The 16,380-nt window shown below is 44.7% G+C and overlaps 1 protein-coding gene across 4 annotated transcripts in view; it reads left to right on the top strand.

Moving 5' to 3' along the window:
* The window catches only part of KLHL32 (kelch like family member 32), a 256,480-nt gene extending 241,362 nt beyond the window's left edge, over nt 1-15,118 (top strand). For all 4 annotated transcript variants that reach the window (XM_045294472.1, XM_030886866.2, XM_045294473.1 and 1 more), the window contains 4 exons: nt 944-1,002; nt 4,934-5,126; nt 8,547-8,641; nt 14,236-15,118. In XM_045294472.1, the coding sequence (XP_045150407.1) occupies nt 944-1,002; nt 4,934-5,126; nt 8,547-8,641; nt 14,236-14,397 (509 nt within the window). In that variant the 3' untranslated portion in view covers nt 14,398-15,118. The remainder of the gene's footprint in view (nt 1-943; nt 1,003-4,933; nt 5,127-8,546; nt 8,642-14,235) is intronic.
* The last annotated feature ends 1,262 nt before the right edge of the window (nt 15,119-16,380 follow it).

Consider the following 16,380-nt stretch of genomic DNA (forward strand, 5'->3'; position numbering starts at 1 on the left):
GCTAGATGAGTCAGAACTGACTGAATGCCAGTGGACTTGGTTTGCTTAGGGAGGGGGTCTCAAGGTTCTTAGAGCTATGCTGTTGTCAGGAGGATTTCAAAAAAGTCAACTCTAAAGCAACTGCTGTGGATTACTCTAGATCAGTATTGTCCAGTGTGGCAGTCATTCTGCTTAGTGAGCACTTGAAATACGGCGAATCCGGATGAAGACCATGCTATTTCAAACAACGCACTGGGTCTCAAACATGTTCTGTGATGAAAAGCATAAAAGATTTGAACGTTTCAAAGATTGGTTTCTTGTTGATAGTACGTTGAGTATAGCGAGCTTAAGGTTATTAAATTTCATTTTCCTGGTTCCTGTTTCAGGGTGTGTGTGACTGGTGTTCGTGGCCCTTGCACTGCTGGCGTTCGCTTTTGATAACTAAAGACTTTTCTTAGATCTGCTTCCTCTAACAAGACATCAAGATAATGCAGTGCTGGTCTACATGAGGCTAGAATTATACGACTGCCAATTCAGACAAGGACAAGGGTTTACCACACACCTTGTGGCTGGCGTAAATTGCATAGACTTGTCTAACTATATTGCATCCTTTTACCAACAGTGCACTCCTCAACTGCCCTCTCCCTGCCACTCCTCCCACCCCCACCCCCACCCAAACACATAGTTCCTCTCTGGCCACACATGACACTTCACCAGAAGTGGAAGTTTTTTGGTAATCTCAGTCTATTTGTTGCCTGTTCTCACCTGGATTGCTTCTGAACTGTTTCTTGAGAATGAACCTGCTTTAACAATACACTCTTAATTATGTCATGGGTTCACCAGGAAGGGATACAAACGGATCCTCAGCAGTAGCTAATTTTCCTTTAATTGCATCTCAGTTCTTATGTTGGGATATTCTATTTCTTATTCATGAAAAGCTTTAACACATGTTACTCCATTACAGGTGGAGTAACTAACACAGCACAGTATCAGAACCGGCTCATGGTGTATGAACCTAACCAGGTAAGGTAACAGAAGAGCACTGCATGGCTTTCATTAAGCGGGATCTTTACTACATTCCACTGCCATCGGAATGCCTTGTCAGTACACGGTATTAGGGATCCTTCTCAGCAAGCTTCAAAAGAGAGAGGAAAACTGCTTTGGGTTTCTTTTTTTTAACGCACAAAATTTCAACTCCTCTAGTTTTGTGCTGTACACAGTGTCAAACTCGCAGTTTTGCCCAGTGTAAAAAACAAGGGAAAATACCTTGGCAAATGTAAGTTCCTGTGTTCGTCTGGGTACATTAGAGAAACAAATCCACAGAAACTCATGTATAAGAGAGAGTTTTATATAAAGGGTGAGTGCACATCAAGAAAACATCTTAACCCAGTGCTGTCCAAGTCCACAAGTCCAACATTAACCCATATGTCCGACACCAATCCACAAAGTCCTCCTCCATCTCACAAAACAGACACAATGATGCTGACTGCGGAAGGAAAGCCGAGTCAGTGAATGTGTAAGCATCTCAGCGCTGGCAGGGATCTCCACACGGCTGCTCCAGCACCCAGGGCTGCATCAGGCTAGGTCCATGTGGCTTCTTCTTGGGGATGTCTTGCAGAAAGTGAGCCTTGCCAGCTGAAGCAGGGAACTGGCTAAGGCAGCTGCACCCTGGTCTGACAATCAGAAAACAAGAGACCCAAGACCTCCAAAGGAGAGGCTCACTGAGCCATTTATCCCTCCGCCCTTCAACTAACGCCACATGTTTACCGGCCAGGTTGGCACAATCAACTAATTCCGCTCCCATGACTGTTCATGTATAGAAGCCTTTGAAGAAATGAACGTGATTGCCCCCTTGCTTTGTACTGCTAAAAAGTGTGTCGTTCTAGAAAGGGAGTGTGCCTGTGAATAGGGTTCTCTCCTCCCCAGGGTAGAGCAGGGCATAGGACAAGGCAGCTGTAGAAACAGCCAAAGAGCTGGAGTTGCTTGCCCCTTACCACTTGCTCTCTGAATGGGAACCATTTGGAAGATGCCTGCCTCTCTTTGTGAGTCAGCTTCTCATGCACATGTCATGATTTTTCTCTTCCCCTAAAAGGAGGACATTTTTATTCTCCTTTCCTTCTCTAAAACATCAACGACGTTGGCATGTGTCTGTGGAGTTTTGACATTTCATGATTCTGAAAATATCCCCCAAAGGTTTGATTTGAGGCATTTCATATTTATCATTGTGAGGCCTGAAACAACAGGTTGGCTTTCGGCATTCTAAGCCATGACTGGCCACCAAATGTGTGTCAGGAATGGCCACCTGCTCTCTCTAGTTGGACTGGCCTACTTGCTTCTGAATCTAGAGAAAGCATTTGTCCCTGTGCACATGTGCCCCGGGTGTCAGGAGAAGCCGTGGTCTTCAGGGACCGCATAGCCATGGGTCAGCAGTCCCCAGAGCGGGCATTAATTGCAGATGCTGCAGCCTGGTGCACACGTGGTGAAAGAGGACGAAGGTGTTAATGTTGCCTCAAATGAGTTCTCTTTCGTGTTTGTACACACATGCTCTTTTTAAAAATTCTGCTGGCATATTGTTTACGGTGGGTACTGGCAAACATCACATCTGCTTGCATCTTGTTCGGAATCTCAATAACTCTATCACTCAGCCCTAGTGCTGATTTCTCTTCTAGGCCTTTGTGGAGAGTCGATAATGCCTGCCATCTGCTGCAGAGCACATCGCTACCTGCCAACAGGCCGACTGTGCTGACCTCTGCATCCCCACCACTGATTAGTATTCACACGCTAGCTTATTAGGAACGACCCCACCAGGCCTCTCTGTGTCTTTGCCTTTGCAGTGGGGTGGCGGTTCACCTGGCAGGCACCACAGTGAAGGAAGCTGAAGATACAATGGGGGATGCAGGCCGGCTTTGCAAGCCAGATGGCGTCCATAGTCTGGTGGCAAGAAAATGACTTGCTAATGCAAACATTGATTCCTAATACTGTAATGGGTTGTTAAAAAAATCCCCCCGAACATGCTTCATCGTCGTTTTGAGTTAGATTCACTCGTGTGTACCATGAGATAGATATCTCTTAGCAAAATAGCTGACAGACTTTGTTATTTTACTAGAGGTGATGTTTGATTGCAAGGCAATTCTTAAGATGACATGTTCCAAATAAGGGAAGCAGTTATAGATTCAAGCTTTTCAAACTACATGATCCTTTTCTTTTCAGGGGGGAGGGGGGTGTCTTTCAAAGAGGCATTAGAAACGCGCTAGTAGAGAGGCCTAGAGTGAGTGAAATAGCATTTATAGAACACGCTATTTTTTCTCTCCTTCTTTCCCTAACGCTTTGTAAACTAGTACATTTCTGTTTACTGAAAACCACGTTTTTCTGGTTAAAGTCCAGATTTTTCTGGGCAAACTGGACTCTGGGTTCTTTCGGTGTGCTTAGTGTCAATGTAGAAAGGAAGTGCGTGGGTGTGTTTACCTGTTGATTACTTAGTCGAGGTTCAAATTAAAGTCAAATCTGATTTTATCTGAATGTACATCTTAGATGCCATCTGAACTAGAGGTCTGTTTAAGGCGGGCCGCACTTACACGTCTCATTGTTGATAGTGAGCGGGAACCAGATATTGAAGGTTTCACCAGCCTCTAAAGGCACCGTATAAACCTTGGCCTTCAAGCAAAACCAACAAGTGTGTCCAGAAACCACTTTTCCTAAGATGAGATTGCAAATCTGTTGAAGGAAGTTGAGGTTGGAAGGTTTGTAGCTGACCCAATTTCAGGCTCTTCCAGTGACCACAGGAAGTGGAAAAACAAAAGGAAAAACAAAAACAAGAGCCCCTTTGCTTATCTAGGAGAGCCTGGGATAGACCAGTGATTAGCCTCAATTAAACCAAACCAGATGCACTGCCATCGAGTCCGTGTGGACGCATAGTGACCCTGGAGGGCAGGGGGAACTGGCCGGGTGCATTTCGGAGACTGGAGCTCTTTCCCGAAGTAGAAAGCCCCATCTGTTTCCCTAGGAGCGGCTGGTGGTTTCAAACTGCTGACCTTGATGTTAGCCACCCAACACATAACCACTATGCCACAATAACACCTTTAAAAGGTAGCTTTTACAGGAGGTGTATTAAATGCCAGGCATTCTTCCAAATGAGTTGTGTGAATGATCTCATTTACTCTTCACAGCAGCCTTATTAGCAGGGAGTATCCCCATTTTTGGATGAGGAAACAGGTACAGAGGGCAAAGTGAATTGGTAAAGGCCACACACCGGGTATAAACAGGGCAAAGTGAATTGGTAAAGGCCACACACCGGGTATAAACAGGGCAAAGTGAATTGGTAAAGGCCACACACCGGGTATAAACGCAGACCAGTTTGCTTTCTTAATTACTATAACAGTTTGAAGAGCCCTTGTGGCACTGTGGGTTAGGCATTGGGCTGCTAACTTTAAGGTCAGCAGTTCAAACCCACTAAATGATTCAAGGCAAAAGATGAGGCTGTCTGCTAATGTAAAGACTTAAAGCCATAGAAACCCCGTAGAGGGCTTTCAGGAATTGGAATGGACTTAATGTTAATGGGTTTTGTTCAAAATAGGTTTACTCTTGAGTGAGTCCCCTGAGTAAGATCTCTGAATTGTGAGAGAGCCACTGTGCACACCTCTAGATTCTCTTATGTTCCTCTTACAAGATGCAAATTGCTCAGGAAAATGGACCCCAAACCAGGAGGAAATGCTTTGTAGTGAGTTGCAAAATACAGTTAGAATATGTCGATCAAAAAAAAAAAAAGAATATGTCAATCTTCTCCACTGACACCCCCCACCCCCAAGAAGAAATCAATACCTTTCCATGGATATGACCAACCTCCAGGAAGAATGGCCATGGAGAAGCGTGAGCGTCACCTGGGCTCCTGAGTGGCCACTGCTGCTTTCTTCATGGAAGTGCCCACTCATAGAATTCTCCTTGCTCTCGCTTTCAGAATACATGGATAAGCCGCAGCCCTATGCTGCAGCGAAGGGTCTACCACTCCATGGCTGCGGTCCAAAGGAAGCTTTATGTTCTCGGCGGCAACGACCTAGACTACAACAACGACCGGATTCTCGTGCGACATATAGATTCTTATAACATCGACACTGACCAGTGGACACGTTGTAACTTCAACCTGTTGACAGGCAAGTACTTTGATTCTATAAACAGAAAAAGCCAGGAGTCAGGAGCTCACCAGACTTGGTTTCACGATGTTTTCCTCCCTGTGAGTACATTCCTAAGTGCTAGGTCTCTGGGGGTAAAGGAGTCCCTGGGGGATGGGCAAGGGTGCCCGTGCTCGGCTGCATAATCAACCGTGCGGAAGCTGCATCTGACCTGCTCTGTCAAGGGAGAAGGAGAGTCCATCTCCACCCCAGTCCACGGCCCGTGTCACAAGGTAGAGAGGTCAGACACACCTCCAGCCTTCATCATCCCACCCCCCCCACCCCCGACTCTGACATCCCTTGTTGCTCCCACAGCATGGTCTTTTTCTGCTGGCTTCAATAATTCATTACAATGGCCACCCAGAACTCAGGGACAATATTCATGACGATGGGGGTTTACTCGGGAAGTTAACAGGTGGGGATAGAAAACATTCAAAATACAGCCATTGTTCTACACCTTTCCTCAACCCACAGCCATCCTTAGGCTTCAGCCACATGGTCCCTCAGCCTCTGGGTGCCAGGAAGTCTGCCTCACAGTGATATACTAGTGCTGCTCCTCTGTTCTGTCTCATGGCCCCCTTGCCTCAGCCTGGCTCCTTGGCTCGGTCTTCTGGTCTCCGTGCCGTGCAGCCTCTGGTGCCTCTGGCCTCCACTTCAGACGGGGATCTCCGATGGGCTCCACTGGAGGCGCTTCTTCCTGGATGACCCCGAGTTCGTTTCTGTTCCTGCTTCTGAGATGGCTCACCCTTGTAACCACAGGAGTGGTGACTAAATCGGACCAGGCCTCGCTGTCAGTGTTCACACGCCCTATTTGCATGGGCCCGCCCAGTCATTTGGTGGGTGTTACAGAGACATGGATAGATAAGCCATCTTAAGAACTATACTCCATCCATCTAGCAGGGAAGCAACAAAGCCCACATGGAAGAAGCACACCAGCCTGTGTGATCACAGGGTATTGACAGGATCAGGTATCAGAAGACCCCAAACAAACAATCATATCTATGTGAATGAGGGGGGAGAGAGTAGAGACCCCAAGCCCATCTGTAGACAAGTGGACATCCCTCACAGAAGGAAGGGATGAGCCAGCCAAGGGTGGTATAGCACCAACAAAACACATAACATTCCTCTAGTTCTTTAATGCTTCTTCCCCAACCCCAATATCATGACCCCAGTTCTACCTTACAAATCTGCTATACTGGAGCATGTACACTGGTACAGATAAGAGCTCTTGACACAAGGAATCCAGGACAGATAGTCCCCTCAGGTACAATAATGGGAGTAGTGATGCCAGGAGGGTCCGGGGAGGGTGTGGGGATAAGGGGGAACAGATCAGAACGGTCGATATATAAGTGTCCCCCCATCCAGGGGGACCAACAACAGAAGGGTAAAGGGAGACAGTGGACTGTTTAAGTTATGAAAATAATAATAATTTAAATTTTATCAAGGGGTCATGAGGTTGGGAGAGGGAGGGGGGAAAAGGAGCTGATACCAAGGGCTCAAGTAGAAAGAAAATGTTTTTACAAAGATGGCGGCAACATATGTACAAATGTGCTTGATACAATTGATGTATGGATTGTTATAAGAGCTGGAAGAGCCCCTAATAAAATGATTTGTTAAAAAAAAAGAAAAGATATATATACTGCATCAACTGCTTCACTGAAAAATTGGTGGTTTAAGTTTACCCTGGGCACTGAGGAAGAAAGGCCCGTTTCAAAATGAGCCATTTAAAACCTCGGTCAGTGGGACTACCAGGAGTTGGAACCAACCCAAAAGCCAGGCAAGGGTGGTAAAGTTGCTCCCATTCCCCCCGAAGATGCACGTTATCTCACAGACACTGACTGCCGGTCAGCTGAGCTGCTCGTGTTTCCCACGGCCTGACAAGCGGTTTCTACATGTGCCTGTGTGATGCTTAAAGTCCACGAGTCAGGGTTCACATAGGAACTTTGGTTGGTAGACGAGCAGGAAGCAGGCTGGAAGAGTTCATCGCCCTCGCAGAAGCAGTGTCTTGAACTTCTCACTAACTCCGACTTTATTTCTCAGGTTCTGAAGTTTGAGAAAAGGGTCTTCCTGTTTGTCATGGTCAAATATTGTCTCTGGCTGTATTCTCCTCACATCTAACCCCACCCAGCAGCTCTCTGCACAGCCACTCACAGCCGATGCGGCAACCCTCACATCCAAGCATGGCCACAGGGCAACACCGGGTTTGGAAGCCCACGGGGCTCAGGGTTATCCACATCCGACAGGGAGCAGAGCCCCTCTTCCCTGGCTCTGCTGCGTGGAGGGGAACACATTCCCCCTCTGTCCGTCCGCCTTAATATCAGCAAGGGATCAGTATTTCAATAGGCTGGGTAGGCTGGTACTCACTCCCAGCTGCTGCTGGGGTCAGGTTATCCCCCTCTCCCCACACACACAACCCTTTGGGGTGTGGGAGAGGCTGGATCCCTTAACGGTTGAGCTCCTGTTTCCACAAAATGATTGTTGAAGCCTCCCTACAAGTACTTAACGCTCCCCACGTTGCTGTAGCGCCACCTGAGGTCGCCGTCCCGTGATTCTGCCTGTTATAGGACCCAGTTTATTTATTACCCCAGTCAGTCCTGTGTCAGCCCATCAATAAAAAGAGACGATCTCACTCTCTGATGGCCTCCAGGGAGGAATATGTGGGAGTGAGTTATTCTGTCTTCCTTTTCAAATGGGAGGCTGGGGGGCGCGTGGGGGGGTGGGTGGTGACAACTTTCATCATTTTGGTGATGTCAGTATCTAGGCTAGTTCCAGCTGAAGAACTTTAATATAGTCCTCAAATTCTTATGTATGCAAAGGAAGGAAGGGTAGTAACTGTATCAATCCTGCCTGCCATTTATCTTTATTTGGGGCATGCTCGGAGCATGGCTGTGTTATTGGCTTCTTGGGGTTGTAGCTATTACTTTACGGTGCCAAAAAGGCACTGCCGATACAAGAGGTACTTTGCATTGCTAAAAGACACCTTTTCGCCACCACTGTAAATTAATGGAATATAAAACGAAGTGGCTTCAAAAAGTTCATGGGGAAATGGAATGCAAAGATAATGGACTTTTCCCCCCACAGACTTTATGCAGCTCCCTTGTATAGTATCCCTCTTAACTTCTAGATGCTTTCTTTATTATGGTTGTCTTTAATACTGTATTCACCAATGTGCTAATCATTGTTGTGGCCTGGTTCTGGTGTGGCACTGAGACCCTTTCTGGGATAATCTGTAGCATATGCTTCCCTCTGGGACCTAGAAGGCAGGCATGAACTGCCCCACAAAACCCACTGCATACACAGCGTGCCACGGGAGGGCACTGTGGTCCTCAGGGGCAGGGGCTTTCATTCAAACATGCAGGGAAACAGACGTGTTTTATTCATATTTGCTTCTCTTTACTTTAGGCCAGAATGAATCAGGAGTTGCTGTCCATAACGGGAGAATATATTTAGTTGGAGGATATTCGATTTGGACAAATGAGCCTCTGGCCTGTATCCAGGTGGGTGGTTCAAGTTCCCTTGGAAGTTTGCTTAAGCGGGTCAGGAAAGTGACTTGTGCCCCGCTGCTATGGAAGGAAAAGATGTTTACATGTAGAAAGAAGCTTAAGCTCACTGTCAAAATCCTGGTGCTGCTTCAGCTGCTAAACTTCATCCTGTATCCTAAAAACAATTCTCTTGAATTGCCCCATCCATCCTGTGATAGCATTTTGCCTCTTCAGATCTCTTTGTTCCCCAAACTCAGAGGACACGAGTCCCCCGAGGATACCCCTTGCCATTTTGTGCAGAATTTTATGGGGAGAGGGTGAGAGATGAAACATTCACCTTCAGAAGTGAACAGAGCTAGAGGGGCGCTATGGCCAGAAACAACAGTGTCATGCTTTGCTATTTCGGTTCAATAAAGGTTTCTATGGTTTTGTGGCAACATTTTTTTACTTACCTCATACCCACCATCACATTCATCATATTGTCTCTCCTTGACTTCTGACGAGCCTTGCCATTTCTACCTACTCCTGTTCTTATGAGCCAACTTGGGAGGGGTGGGGGTGGAATCATCAAAGGTAGGGAATTTTAAAAGAAGGTTGAGAATTTGAGCATCTTACTTGCTGTGATTCTGGATCATGAGTTAGAGTGGATATCCAAGGGAGCTTTGGAAACTTTTTAATTCTTTATATACAAGAGCTTGTGGAAAAATGGAATTAAAGGATAATGAACACCTTCCCTAAATGATTTGAAGCACCCTCATAGACTGTTTATCAAAATGAATCATGAAAGAGGGTTTGGGTTAAGAAAAATGGAACAGATTCAAAACAATAACTGGCAGTCTATGATATTCCCCCAGGCCCAGCCTTTTCTGACACATGATGACCCCCATGGGTGTCACAGTACAAGTAGCTTCCACAGGGTTTTCAATGCATAGTTTTATGGAAAAAACCATAACCAAGGTGCAGCTAGGTAGTCTGCAGCCTCCAACCTTTTGGTTAATATCTGAGCATGTTAACCATTTGCACCACCTACGCTAGGAGATCTGTAACTATAGAGATGGTCATTACATCACAATCTAATAAAAAGTTGACAAAACCCTTATTTAGTCAGAGATAACAAAAACCAAACTCACTGCCAGTGAGTTGATTGTGACCCATAGCAGCCCTGTAGACAGGGTTGAACTCTGCCTCTGTGAGCTTACACGACTGTGACTCTCAGTGGGAAAAGAAAGCCTCCTCTGCCTCCCCCCGAGGGACTGGTGGTCTCAAACTGCTGGCCTTGCAGTGAGCAGCCCAATGCTGTGCTTCCATGTCCGCTGCTCCCTGGCCCTTCGATGGGCACCGTCAGCAGCAGTTTGGGCAGCTTCAATGGACACAGTGTGTTCCTTTTAAATGCCGAGTTTGGGGAACAGAAAGCTTGAAGGGGCAAGGAGTAGGCGGGAGAGTTTCTCCATTCAATCCTCATTGGACAGCCCTTCCTATCCTTCTAGAAAGAGCAGGTGCAGTGTCCCGATGGGAAACCTTTTGTCACCAGGGCAGTTTTCAGATTTTTAAAAATATTTTTCCACAAGCCCCCCTGCCCCATGGTTCCCTTGTGTCCTTCAAGAAAGTCTGTCAGGATTACCTCTTTGGAATCCCCTCAAAAGTGATCATAACCTTTTGAGTGGACACCTCTGCCTTGAACTTAAGTGGCCCTGCAGATGCCCTCAGGATCCAGTTTGGATTGGACTTTGCTCTGGGGATCATACTGAGGAATCTAAGACTCATCTCTGGTTCATTAATTTTGTAACATCACCTTTTCTACTTTCCATCTTGCCTGAAAGACTGATGGAAGATCAGCTCTTAAGCAAGTGGTTTGAGTAGCCCACGCCCTGTGTGTTAAAGCACCCTCACGAGATAAGCGCGTCACCGAGACCTTGCCTGCATCCTGGGCTCATTGCAGAGATGAGTGGAAACAGTTTGGAAAAAGCCTGTGTGTATGAACTGGGAGCCCAGTAGCAATATCTTATGATCCACCTCAAATGTTTTAAACCCCTGAGAATATTCAAGAGTGTCCTCAAGACTGGTGATTCAAAGATTTTTAATTGTTTTAAACAATTTTGCTTAAAAACAGCTAGTATCCTGTGCTGGAATAAATTTCACCTTTGGGATTACTATTTTTACAAAACAACAGCAGCACGGGTAATTAGTTGTTCTGGTAGCCTCTCTGGTGGACACGATCAGACCTACAGCAAATGATGTCTAATCCCGTGACTGGCACACCAATTCTAGAAAGTCTTGATACATTTGACAAAGGGTTTTGATAACTCCTAATGTTAACAGATAGTCATTGTCTATATAAGCATATATATTTTCACTTAAAGAAATGTTTCGAATAGATGTCTTTATGGACCGGTCATAGAGCTTTCCGTTCAGTTTCTAAAAACGGTTACATTATCATTCCAGGTGAACTGTCACTGCACTATCGCAAAACCTTTACTTGTTTGATGACCATGGAACAATTTATCTTGGTACATTAACAGCGGTGCATTGATGGTTGAAAAGACTAGCTCCGTGTTACACACAATACCTGGCAGTCTAGGACATCCCACAGGCCCATTGTCTTCTCTGACTCAGGATGGCACCATGGTTGTCATAGTACAAGTGGCTTCCACAGGGTTGTCAATGCAGATTTTTATGGGAAAAACACTGGCTGTCACCAAGTGCCTTTGGGTAGCCTGGAACTTCCAACCTTGGATTTGTTTTGGTCTTTACTACCTGATGGAAGAGTATACAACAAAGAAAATAAGTCATGGAAGACTAGAATAGTCAGTGCTTGTGAGGAAACATTAACAGTAGAAATTCCTACTATAAGTCCAGGGTGAGAAGTACGGAAAAGAGTTTATAAACTCAGTCTAACAAAGTTTCCATTTTTCATGCCATAATCTTTGCATTCTAAGGTCACAGCCAATTAAAACTGGTGAAGGTTGTACATACATGGTACTATGATTGGTCATTAACATCCAGAATGCCTGAAACCATTTGTTTGTGCTCAAAAATACCAGCCAATAACCTATCTCATTAGACTGCCCTTTCTGGACCGTACCCCAAGTTCCGCTGCCACGTACTGGCCTCAGTCCTGTGGATGTGGAGAAGGCAAATGAATTCCTTTCCCTGTTATACATGACCGAGCACAGAGGAGCCTATCAGCCACAAGACAACCGAAACTAAGGGAAAAGCTGAGAGGCTCTGAAATTAATACTTGTTTACAGATAAGAGTTTTGGGCTTTGTCAGTCATGACTACTTCTGGAAGGTACTTGTCGTGGATTCTGGACAGAAGTGAAGGTGCTCTTGTTTACTGAGCGGGCGTGTGAGCACACGTCTGGCACAGAATTCTCACTCTCATCTGGTGTGCCGTGGGTGCGGAGGAGCACATAAGGGACCAGCTGCATAAGTGTGCAAGTGATTAGCCTGTGTTTCCAGATCACCTCTGCTGCTCTTCAGTTACTATTACTTCCTTTTGGCTGGAAGACATGCTGCCAAACTGGCATCTCCATCTCCCAAATGCCTTCTTTCTGCCAGTTAACAGAGGAGTGTTTGGGAGAAAAACCGCCAACACTTCCTTTTCCCTGCTCACAGATTAAATACATTACATCTGCTAAGCATATGCAGTCTCTGTTGGCCCAGGAGCCAGGCAAAACCTCTCTGGATGATTACCTCAGCTGACATCCTGTCTTCGAAAAACACATTCCACTGGGGGAAGGGAGAACACACGTGGCCAGAAACTCTTGCTCTTTCTTGGGCTGCATCCTTGAGCTCAACTATTGGCTTCCACTTGGTAGTCATATGACTGTGCAAGGCACCTGCTTTCTCTGCAGCTCAGCTCTCTGCTCTGGACATTGAAGACAATACTTAAAGACCCTACCTAGTTGTAGTAAACAATATTTCCAATTTGCTCTTGAATGTCGGGAGCTTCCTTTTTTAGCTGGGCGGGAGGCAAGGTTTTACGTAGGGTTGGAGGAAGAGCACAGGAAGCGAGATTAAAGTGATTTAGGGCTAGAGTCTGATGGGTGTGACAAATAGGACACGAGCAGTTTTCCTCCAGAAGCCACTTTCCTCAGAGTAAGGAGTAAGCCAGCCAGCACGCAGACTAGCGGAGACGGTGCCATATCAGGAGAGAGGCAACTACAGCTTGAAGGAGGAAGTAACAGAAGAAACCTTTCCAAAATGAGAACTAATTTTGAATCTGCTACTAAGCTGTGCTGTAAGACCCTATGTGCTAGACACTGAGCTAGACGTCTCCAATTTTCATAATAAAGCTGACTTAGGCTAGTGGGTCCCTAATTTTACTAATGAGGAAGTAGGCTGGGAGAGGTTGGGTAACCTGCAGCCATAAAGCTACTGAACCACAGACTGGGATTTAAATCCAATCAGTGTGATTTCCAAGGCTAGGTTCCTCCCAGGTATTTCGAGATCTACATTACCTGTCAGAGTCGAGGTTAGAAAGTCAGGGGTAAAGTTAGAGACACCGACCAGACTATTTGATAAAAACAGTGCCTTCTTTGTGGCACTTTTCCAAAGTAAAAACTGGTAAGATAAGAGTCTCACACTCCTAATTATGGTACACGAGGATACAATCAAAGCAGGAATTTTCAACTGCTGGCTCTCCACCAGACAGCGGTCGGTGTAAGACATGAAAGTAATAATTTATAATTTATCAAGGGGCCACTAGGGTGGGCGGGGGGAGAGGAGGTGGGGAAGAGGAGCTGACACCAAGGGCTCAATAGAAAACAAGTATCTAGAAAATAATGATGACAACATATGTATAAATGTGCTTGATACAACTGTTGTATGGATATTACAAGAGCTGTAAGAGCCCCCAATAAAATGTTAAAAAAATAAAAGACAACGAATTAAAAATCTTAGGCCTGGGCATGGAAAACACAATATTGATTCTTTAAAGTGGGGATAATGTCCTTGCATCTTGGACATTCTTTATTTGGGGTGCCTATAACGTTTAGGTGGGTCAGCTAGGAGAAAACTGGGTCTGCAGGGTTTGGACATTTAAGAGCTGTAAGTTGGGAAGGGAAAAAAAGCAATAAAGACATTATACAAACTCTGGAAGTAAACAACAGACTGGACTTTTATTCCATGCGGTCAACTGCAAACATTCCAGGTGCTAAAGAAGGGCGAAAGGCTCCCTTCGCTTTCCTCCGTGATGGCCACTTCGTGAGCCCTGCTCCAAAGGACCTTGTTGGTCCTGTTTCAGCCCCTCAGCGAAGGGTAGGCATGGGGTCTGCAAGCTAACAATGCAACTCTACCTACTGACTAGTTTGGGCACTTTTTTTTTTCTTAATACCAGTGGCAGGCAGTTTTCTTAAATGAGAAAAACCGTGTCTATCTCATCACTATTTTAACATTGGTATGACAAATGTGTGTTTGTAAACACAACGACAAAGCCAGTCTAATATCTAGGAAGTTCATACGTGTTTCTGGTATTAGCTCAGTGAAAAAACTTACCATGACGACACGCGGGCACTGCTGACACATAAGGGAACCTGGTGAAGCTCACTGATACAGGCTGGGTTTGGAGCCGCTGTCTGACATACAGGCTTTGCCTCTTCTTTCGCAGGTGCTGGACGTAAGCAGGGAAGGCCAAGAGGAAGTGTTCTATGGGCCCACGCTTCCCTTTGCGTCCAATGGAATAGCTGCGTGCTTCCTGCCGGCTCCTTGTTTCACGTGCCCCAACCTGCAGACTCTTCAGGTGCCTCACCACAGGATCGGTGCCGTCTGACAAGCCAGGGCGCTGCTGCCCGTCACCAAGGCTTGCCTTTGGCTACTGGGCACAAAGACTCCATGCTCGATGCTTCCTTGTCTTGCTTTGTCGGTCTTATATTGACACACATTAGCAAAAAATGAACAATTTTCTAAACTCGTTACTGAAAATTCCTGTCACCCTACTCAGTGTATGTCAATATACAATACGTATGACTTTATTATGGTATAGCTCAGTGCCAAGTTAATGGTTCATTATTGTTCCATGGGTCTTTAGAGTGTTCTTTGTATACTTTTTCTAATCACTGCTGTCTAGGTTAGAATGACACTGTTAGTAATGCAATTTATTTCCCACTAAGAGCATCAATGATCTTTAAAACAAACAAAATACTTCCGTACTTAGTCTCTTCACTACACAAACCGGTTTCGTATTTTTTCCTTTGAAAATTTAACTTATATTCCTACTTAGTAGAGTCACAGCATTATGGCAAAAAAAAATATTTAAACTCATCTTTTATTTAAGTAATACAAATAATGGAAGTACAAGAAGCAGTTGGATTACCAGGATTTTTCACCGTGAGTTATTCATGACCATGGACCAGAGCACAACTTTAGGACCAGAACACAACTTTACTTATTTTCTCTGTTTGCAGAGGATAATTATTGGTTTCCATCTTAATTCCAAATACTGTTGTGGGGATTAGGCAAATGCTCTGAAGTACTTTGCCTAAGAAGTGGGGTGGGGGTGGGGATGAAGGACTCAAATTACAAGGTGTTCTATGATCTATGAAACTTTGTAAGTGAACTTAAAGGTTATTTTGAAGTTTAGAAATTACTAGGTAGAGCTTGAAAAACATGTTATGGGATAAATGTTTCTAAAAAGTATGTGAAAGTGATGCTCTGCTTACCAAAGGCAATAATCCCTAAATTTATACAAACCCTTGTCTCAAGTAATAACTCTCAACTGTCTCACACATTTAGTGAAAAATGGTACCATTCTAATCTGTCCCAATGGCACAATGACGCACTGTGGCGTACCTCGGAACCTGGAATTGGCAGTTCTAATAAATTGTCCATCTTGTTAAAGGTTATGTCAATCTTCAGCACTTGTGGGACTCTTCATTACCACCAATGCAGTTTATTATTACCATGCTTCATAATGCATACAAATTTTTTTTAGGTTAGGTTTTCAGATTTGCTATCTACAAACAACAAAAACCTGAAAGATATTTGAATGTAAATTCAACCACGTGAGTTGTCCTAAACCTTGTCAGGATCCCAGGCGTTTTTATTAAAAGGAAAGATTTACTCTGACTTTGGCCCTTGCCACAGTTTCATTAATAATTCAGCAATCCTTATTTTTTGTAAGGGAAACCGTCATGTAGCTATTTTTTAGCAATCCAAAGTGAAAAGATTTCTTTTTATCCTAAACACAAATCACCAACTTTATAAACTGTTATATTATTTAAAAATAACAAAAACAAAGAAACCTCAAAACTCATTGAGTTTTGCCAATGTCGAATCCGACTCAGAGCGACCATATAGGATATCTAAAACATTAATTTTTAAATAAATGTGGCCTGTTTATTCTGAATAGTAAGTGACAGAGGGCAACTGCAAGACTCTTTAAAAGGTACAAACCATCTAAATTTTCAAAATGCCTTTAAAAAAAATCATTTTATTCTTTATATTCCAGTATTGAATTCTTTAAATCATTTTATTGTATGACTCATCACAATCCATACATACATCCATTGTGCCAAGCACATTTGTTGCACCATCATCCTCAAAACATTTTCTTTCTACTTGAGCCCTTGGTATCAGCTCATTTCCCCCCTCCCTCTCCTCCCCCACAAAATGCCTGATAATTATAAATTATTGTTTTGTCATGTCTTATACTGCCCATCTCCCTTCACCCACTTTTCTGTTGTCCGTACCCAGGAAGGTTATATGTAGATCCTTGTGATCAGTTCCCCCTTTCTAACCCCCTTCCCTCCACCCT

This window comes from Echinops telfairi, unplaced genomic scaffold, assembly GCF_000313985.2.
Source record: "Echinops telfairi isolate 266 unplaced genomic scaffold, ASM31398v2 ScPeMD7_3533;HRSCAF=4204_0, whole genome shotgun sequence".
NCBI classification, from domain to species: domain Eukaryota; kingdom Metazoa; phylum Chordata; class Mammalia; order Afrosoricida; family Tenrecidae; genus Echinops; species Echinops telfairi.